The 9,129-nt window shown below is 41.6% G+C and overlaps 1 protein-coding gene across 1 annotated transcript; it reads right to left on the bottom strand.

The window, feature by feature from the left end:
- Positions 1 to 298: 298 nt before the first annotated feature.
- LOC120977115 (blue-sensitive opsin-like) lies at positions 299 to 8,098 on the bottom strand. The gene is made up of 5 exons (XM_040404887.1): positions 7,711 to 8,098; positions 4,285 to 4,453; positions 3,259 to 3,424; positions 1,668 to 1,907; positions 299 to 452 (listed from the first exon to the last, which is right to left on the bottom strand). Exons 1-5 carry the CDS (start codon positions 8,096 to 8,098, stop codon positions 327 to 329), a joined length of 1,089 nt encoding a protein of 362 aa, XP_040260821.1. The 3' UTR covers positions 299 to 326.
- Positions 8,099 to 9,129: the final 1,031 nt, after the last annotated feature.

Here is a 9,129-nt window from a genome sequence, read left to right as displayed (position 1 = left end):
ACCACGAATAGGCATCAACAATTGAAAGTAACATCTAAATTGTACTTAGTGCCAGTGGTGTAATTGTTATACCCTCTGGTGGCCTATAACCACATGCTTACAAACTGTTAATCGGAGAGTCTCAAGTTTGCTATCAGTTGAGGAAAGGAGGAGGTGACTCCTGAAGATGTAGAATCTACGTAACCAAGTTGAAAAACTCATTTTCATAGCGGCTGTGGAATAATTGGGTGAGGATTTCTGGAGGAAAGTGGTGTCACCTGAAAGCTTTTGAGGGCACATAGCCGTGGCAGCCAATGTGACAAAACAGTGGCCAGATGCGGTTGGCATTATGCCGGAGCCACCTGACTGCTGGACACTGAAGAAACCTGGGTAGACCCAGAAGCAGACGCATCCTCATCATCACCCAATGGATTCTTTCCACAGAAGATAAGCTTCATTATGCAGGATCGGAACTGGACAGAAGAGAGAGAATATTGTAATTCAGCGGTGGCAGTCAATAGACAGTGAATCTTCTCCAAAAGCCCACCTCTTAGAGAAGACCACCTGTTTATCCAGACCAGATTTTCTGCGACTCTTTTTTAGTTTCACCATATATTATGCAACTATCTTCTTTAAGAAGACCACCTCCCTAGAAGACCACTTTTTAAATGCAATTTCGGGTAGTCATCTCAAAGAGGTTCCAATATATGTTTAAAACATTGCATGTTGCTTATGCATTGTACGGGGGTGTATTGAACCACCAAAGTACCAGAGCAACCTTCAGTGGTCTAAAACTTTGACACAATATAGGCCACAAAGGACCTGCAGAAGAAAACCCATCTTGGAGCTGGAGTAAGAGCCATTCACTTGTTACTATTGTTTATTTCTTATAGATTGACTCTCAAACCATTTTTATGGTTTACTTCATTTTTCTTTTTACATTGTACATACCTAGAATTTTTTTTTTGCTAAAAAGCTATTTTAGGCACAAATAAAACTTGCTACTCTTAACGGGGTATTCTCATCTTCACTTTTTTGGCATATCGATAGGATATGCCAGAAATGCCCAATAGGTCAGGGTCCCACCTTTAGAACCTGCTCCTATCTCAAGATTTGGGCCCTGCCATGAACAGAGAGCAAGCGGCACATCCATTCACTGCTACTGGATCTCCGAAAATAGCCAAGTTCACTCTCTGTTCACAGTGTGGCCTTGTTCTTGAAATAGAAGCGGAGCTCAGAGGTGGGACCCTCACCTATGCGACATTTACGATATATCTTATCGATATGCCATAAATGTCCAAATAGGACAATCCTTTGAAGTCTCCCATACACATTAGACTATTGTTCGCCAAACTTCTAAACAATCTACCATGTATGGATAGCTTCCGACTCTCCTCCAACAGATCAGGGGAGAGAGGGTTGGCACAATGAATTTTCAAATCCCAATCCTTTCGTTCTCCCAGGAAATAAGCCACCAACACCAAAGATCTAGCAGTGACTTTCTGCCCTCTCTCTATTGAAAACTAATATACAATTGGCACAGCTGTAATAAGAATCCTAAAAAACACTTCCCAGAGTAAAGAGAATCTGTGACTGGATATGCCCTTTAACACATACTACATGTGCCAACCCATAATAACTTACAGTCATACATCACAAAGGTAGCCCATTTATGAAGATAGACTCACCTGTCTGTTCATGAAAATGTAAATAAATGGGTTGTAAACCGTGGAGGCCTTTGAAAATACAGAGGGGATGGAGGCCATGCGCAGGTCAAATTCTTCTCCACGATGTGTTACGGCCCACAAAGCGAAGGATGCATAGGGGAGCCAGCACACCAAGAACCCAAAGACCATCATAATGACCATTTTGGTCACTTCTCGTTCAGCTTTCTGTGTGGTGGCTGACTGTTCCTGTTGCTTGGCAACCTGCCAGGAATGGAGATACAGTGATTATTGTCTTGTGCCATCAATATTGTCTTGTGCCATCAATGTGTGCCCATGTTGTTTTCTGGTTTGGTCAATAGCTGTGAGCATTCAGCATTTCTCAAATGTTCTCCTGTCACATGTCCTACCAGCTTCCTCTCTGGCCACAAGATTAGCTACCTAAATTTGACATACGACTCTGTCCAGATAACTGCGACAACCTGGAGTCGTTTTTTGTAAACTATATCAAACAGCATATTGACTTACAGGTGTTGTCAGGTTTAGAAAACCCATTTTCAAATCCCTCATCAAGGACCATCATCAAAAAACCTGACCAGAAAGTGGCTTCAAAGAAAGTCCATCCCATCATCGTCTCTAAGGGCCTGTCCAACAATTATACAGACAGTCACTTGCTTGCCATAGACATAAAGTGATGCTTAATTTCACCTATGGAGGTGCTGTTGGGAAACTAAAAAATTCCCAAAGGTTCTTCTACAGATTGCAAGTGATCCTTGGTGGTCACAGCAACAGTATACTAGGTGATCAGCTGATTTTAAAGGGACCTTCTAATAAAAAAAAGGATTGTAAAGTATTCCAGTTTCATTACATCAGGATAGGTAATCAGTTTAAGATCAATGGGAATCAGCTGGTGCCCCCACCTCATGTGAGCACTGCTTCCTCTTGAATATGCCACAGTCCCTTCAAACAGCTGAAGAGTCGGACCCCCACTGATCTGATACTGATAACCTATCCTGATGGTGAAGACCTATCATGAAACTGGAATACCCCTTTAATATCTGAAGGTATAATTTCATGTTTTTGGGCTCAATTAAAAATCAGTAACAGGGCCCCTTACCTATCATGCCTCATGTATAATACCGATCTCTTCTTATGTGGCAGAGGGGCCTTTGAGCAATAGAGGCAACTGCTATCTGGCCATACCAAGGTCATTTGGCTGAGCCATGTCTCCTAATTGCCCCATACACATAAACACTAAGCTCAGCCCGGCATGCATGTATTCTGCATGGGGAGGAGAGAGAAAGCTGCTGCCAGATATCTCCTTATCAGGCATATTAAATTCCATCTCCCCAATCCTTATCTCTCCGAACATCAAAGAGTCAAGAGGACCCCGTAGGCATCAGGTGGTTGGATGGTCCCACTTCAATTGGCGGGTTTAGCCAACATATGTCTAACGTGTATGGCCAACTTTAGTTGGGGTGCACCATCAATGATGTCCACGTACACTCTAATAGGGAACATGAACAAGGGTTGCCCTGAGGAAGCAACCTAGCATGGACCATTTATAATTCTCTTGTCTATTTGACTGAAGGGCCCCCCAGAATACACTACTTACAGCATGAAGGGTGAGAAGCAGACGCCCATAGGAAAACACAATGACTGTCAGGGGGAATCCAAAGCAGAAGCAGAACATGAAAAGGACATAAGACTCATTGTTCCACTTGTTATTGACAGTATACCAGTCTGGTCCACAGGAGCACTGGAGGCCTTCGGGGATGTATCTGGATACACAGAACGAAAAAGAGACAATAATTATGTATGAAGAGCAAAAAATCTAAACTGTAAACGTGTAAAAGCTATTCTTTATACCCAATCACAAGAACATGTACCCTGTGCCTCTCAGAGCCCCCAGAACTCCCATGATGGAACTCGGAACCCACATCTCTATGGGAATTTTGGAGATTGCCGAGTGCTCAACTTCCATGGAGATGAATGGAGCGTCACTACACATGCTTGACCTGCTGCTCCATTCATTTTATGAGCGCAGGGTCTAAGGGTACCTGTTCTTGTGATCGGTGGGAGCCCCAGCAGTAGGACCCTCACCAATCTTAGTTATCCCCTATCAACTGGATGTACCAGAATCCCCCTTTAACCTCTCTCCATATCTCGTTTTTCAAGCACATCGGAGGTATATGCCTTCCTCAACATATGGCTCTGAGGTGTGCCACTCTATAACAGTGTCCCATGATAAAAAAATATTTTTTTTTTCCTTTTTTTTTTCTACCGTGCAACACTGTATAGAAAAAGCATGGTAGACCATGTTTTTTTATACTGTAAAATAATGACATACTGGTCCAGTGTATAACGAAAGCATACTCTTTTGACACCATAAAAGCTGGGTGCAAGGAGGCTTATGGACACATCACAATATGATTCGGGGAATACTCCCAGCATATACTGCCAATGTGCCTAAAAAAATAAAAATAAACATGAATGGTTTTTGAATTTCGTTTTCATTTTCATTATTTTCTATCCGATCATAGAACCTCCTTATAGTCTTGAGTTCCCATTCCAGGTTGTCTAATGATGTATGAAACTCAAGGGGCTCACAGGGAAAGCGATATCCAGAACATATCCATACCTGCTCCAGCCCAGCAATGGGGGAACAGCCGCCACAAACGAGATCACCCAGGTGAAGATGCAACCCATAACCGCATGGCTCTCTCTGAATGTGAAGCTCCCCATAGGTTTACAGATCACGATGAATCTTTCAAAGGCCACGACAGCCAGAGACCATAGGCTGACCATTCCTAGGAAATGAAGACACGTGTATGAATGAAAAACCGGCATTGGGGTTAATTTATCAAAACTGATGTAAATGAAAACCGGCTTAGTTGTCCATAGCAACCAATCAGGTTCCACCTGTATTTTTTACAGCTCCTTTGGAAAATGAAAGGTGGAATCTGATTGGTTGCTCTGGGCAACTAAACCAGTTTTCCGTTAGACCAGTTTTGATAAATCTTCCCCACGGTGTTCAACAAGTAGATCATTATAAATGTCAGCGTCCAACGGAAAAGCCAATAAAATCACAGAAAGCCATAATTCTGAATATGATGTGTGCCTATATACTGTATTGTTGTAATTAATCCACTGTGAGCTGACAGAGGAGATCTGGAAAGTCGTTAAGAAATTACATGGAGATGTTATTAAGAGATTAAGATGGAAAATACATTAATCCATACAGAACAAGCAAATACAAAATTTGGAACAATTTTGGACATTTTTGCCACAATTTGGTGCATCTAATTCTTGAAAAGTCCTCTGCCCCAAGCTTGACAATGGGGCGTGGCTTATGATAAAATGGGCGTGTCTTTCAAGGAAAAAGGGAATGGAATAATATGTGACATTTAGGCCCCTTTCACACGGGCGAGTATTCCGCGCGGATGCGATGCGCGAGTTGAACGCATTGCACCCGCACTGAATCATGACCCATTCATTTCTATGGGGCTGTGCACACGAGCGGTGATTTTCACGCATCACTTGTGCGCTGCGTGAAAATTGCAGCATGCTCCTCTTTGTGCGTTTTTCACGTAACGCAGACCCCATAGAAATGAATGGGGTTGCGTGAAAATCGCAAGCATCCGCAAGCAAGTGCGGATGCGGTGCGATTTTCACGCACGGTTGCTAGGAGACGATCGGGATGGAGACCCGATCATTATTATTTTCCCTTATAACATGGTTATAAGGGAAAATAATAGCATTCTGAATACAGAATGCATAGTAAAATAGCGCTGGATGGGTTAAAAAATAAAAAATAATAATAATTAAACTCACCTTAGTCCACTTGATCGCGGAGCCGGCATCTCTTCTGTCTCCTTCTTTGCTGATTGCAGGAAAAGGACCTGTGGTGACGTCACTCCGGTCATCACATGATCCATCACATGATCTTTTACCATGGTGATGGACCATGTGATGACCGGAGTGACGTCACCACAGGTCCTTTTCCTGCAATCAGCAAAGAAGGAGACAGAAGAGATGCCGGCTGCGCGATCAAGTGGACTAGGTGAGTTTAATTATTTATTTATTTTTTTTAACCCCTCCAGCGCTATTTTACTATGCATTCTGTATTCAGAATGCTATTATTTTCCCTTATAACCATGTTATAAGGGAAAATAATACAATCTACAGAACACCGATCCCAAGCCTGAACTTCTGTGAAGAAGTTCGGGTTTGGGTACCAAACATGCGCGATTTTTCTCACGCGAGTGCAAAAAGCATTACAATGTTTTGCACTCGCGCGGAAAAATCTTGCATGTTCCCGCAACGCACCCGCACCTTTTTCCGCAACGCCCGTGTGAAAGAGGCCTTAGAGACAAAATTGCACCAAGTCTGGTGTAAAATTTTGTCTGAAGATTAAGTCTGATTGATTTTATAGTAGTGATTTACAAGATGTTCCTCTGTTATTTCTAATAAATTTTAGGAATTAATTGACAATTGAATGTTACCAGTGGGGCTACACAGTCTGACATTGTCCATTTAGCGATGACTGTGCCGACTGGGACAAACCTATTGTCAAATAGAATGGTAACATCCAGTAGTCAATTTATTCATACATTTTAATGAGGAATGACAGAGGAACGCTACAATGGGAAAAAAAAAAAAAACACATTATACAGGATTCATGATACAAGCAGCTAACGCAATAAAGTACAAATTTGGACAATTCATACATAAAGGAGATGATGGGACATGCGGCTGCTGGTTCCGCTGATGCTGCTTATTTTGGAAAAAATCAATACAAGAAGAATATAAAAAGTCGAAATTAGTTAGATAGATAGATAGATAGATATAAGCTAGAAAGACAGATATAAGCTAGACAGATAGATAGATAGATAGATAGATAGAAGATAGATGCATAGATAGATATAAGATAGATAAATACTGTAGATAGATAATGAAAAGTATGGATGTATGGCTAGATAGAAAGAGAGATATACAGGGTCAAAAGTCGCAGAACACCCCTTTATTTCAGAAATGAAATGGAAAATGAAATATCTGAATACGCCAGCAAGTAATGGATGAGGGGGGCCTATCTTTTAGGCTATGTCCGGAGCATGATCGCTATCATGAAAGCTGCCATATTGGATCAAGGGCAATTTTTTCCAATGGGAAGGGGGTCATGTAGCATATCAAAGAAGACCAGCATTTCCCTATAAATCGATTACCACAATCAGATTTCTTATGGTTCAAAAGTTATCAACACAGAAATTTGCAACAAGAACCGGGAATGTTCCCTGTGATGCACAGCTATTTTACATGTTCAATGTGTTGTCCCTGGTACTGAACACAGGACTTTGAAGTTGATATTGCAAATTTGGTTGCAGCAATCGATTTCTAAGAAAATTCTGGCCTTCTTTGATATTCTACATGACCCCCTTCCAGGCATAGCCTAAAAGATAGACCCCCTCACTTGTTACTTGCTGGGGTATTCAGATATTTCATTTTCCCTTTTGTCTCTGAAATAAAAAAAGGTGTCCTGTGACTTTTGACTCACCCTGTAAATAGGTATGAAATGGATGGATGGACAGATATATATGAGATAGATATGAGAGATAAAAAGATAGATAGACACATGGACAGAGACAGACAGACAGATAGATATTATTGTAAATAGATACATACTGATGATGCATCTCACAAGGGTCTCACAACCATTTACCAGAAAGCAGATGTCAGAGGAATGAGGGGTCTGTATTTTGGATCTCAGTGTGCCTGACTCTTGGTACCCATAGAAGAGAAGCCTCTGCCACAAGTATCAATGAAATAATGAAGTTCACTTGATGCAAAACCTCCTGTCTCTGGTGGTAAAGCTGATAGGGAAACCCTGTGGAATTTCGGTTCCTCATAGCTTTCCCAACTGGGTCACTGGAACTCGTAAAAGGACCACTTTCAATAACATGTATACATCATTCAATTTACTGATAACTGGTTCCTATGTATGCAATATTTTAATATATTAGCTTATGTTCTCAACTGTACCTCTGAGGAAAATATAAAAGATTCTTACCTCCCAGAGTGGCCGTGAATCCTTCGATTTTGCATGCCAAGGTTCCCAAGGAGAAGTACATTTGAGAGAAGGTGTAAAAGGCAGTGGTGGAACCAAAACAGATCACCATGAGGTTGGCTACAGCCAGATTTACTAAGATGTAGTTAAGGTGGGAACGCAGCTTCTTGTACTTGATAGTGCAGATGACGGTCAAGACATTGAGGGGGAAGCCAAAAATGATGGTGAACAACATGAAGGCCGACATGCTCATGAAGATGCCTGGGGACCCGAGATGTGTTTGGGGTACCAGGAACGGGCTTACAGAAGAAATGTTAGTGGTTTCCAGAGGAATGGGGATGAAGAATTCATCTGGCATCTCCATCCTGATATCTGGACGGCCTTTGTTCATTTTGGAACTTAGGGGATAGTCAAGAACAATGAAGAGGAGATGACTACACGCTCATACAGGAGAAACCCTTCGATCTGCAGTTGTCGTTAGCCCCCGGTACAGAACTTATCCCCTACAGTATAATGCAGTTAAGATGGATCAGTGTCTCTTATAGTCAGGCACTTGAGAAAAGGTCTGGCATGGACCCCAATTTTTATTTTCTTCATAATCTTACTTAAGAACGAAAAGCTGGGCTTAGTTAAGTTATCCAGCCATCATGGTGGACTTGATTGGGAAGGTGGTAAGGGATAATCCTCAAGACAATCTCCTTTACTGTCTCCTAATGCAAACGGATGGTTTTAATCTAGTGTTTTAAGATACTTATTATGAATGCTGGCACACCTTTCCGTACTGTAACAGAATGTCAAGTATACGTGTCATCCTACAGCTTCATAAACATCACCAAAATTGTGTGCAACTGGCTGGAAGGTACAGCTAGGCCAAAAACAAGCATAAGTAGCAGAATAAAAAATGGCTATAAAACCATGGGATGATAAAATAGTATTAAAAATGAAAAAAATAAGAATATGTAGTAGAATAAAAAATTACTATAAAACCATGGGATGATAAATAGCATAAAAAAAAAATAAGTATAAGGGCTCACGCAGACGACCACTGGGTGTTTGGCGGTCTGCAATGAGTCTGATATGGGGTCTGACATAGAGGTCTAAAGGGGGTCTGGTCTAAGGTCTCATCTGAGGTCTGATATGGGGGTCTGATCTGAAAGGTAAGGGGGTACTTTTTGTACTGGTGCACAATATAAAGAGGTATTTTTGTACTGGCGCTGGCTGTGTGGTACCAGTATTTTCAGAGAAACTGTTTCTGCAGGATAGTATTGTGGTGGGAGGGGCAGGATGGGATGTTGAGAAGGTGCATATAAAAGAAAAGAGAACAGGAGGCAGAACCTCATGTGTGTTGCTGTATTATATTGTATAACGGTATATAAACAGTTGCGCTTACCGTATAAAGTTGTGATGAGTCACAACCACTTT

Source organism: Bufo bufo, chromosome 8 (assembly GCF_905171765.1).
Source record: "Bufo bufo chromosome 8, aBufBuf1.1, whole genome shotgun sequence".
NCBI classification, from domain to species: Eukaryota; Metazoa; Chordata; class Amphibia; order Anura; family Bufonidae; genus Bufo; species Bufo bufo.
This window is presented reverse-complemented; position numbering and strand designations above follow the sequence as displayed.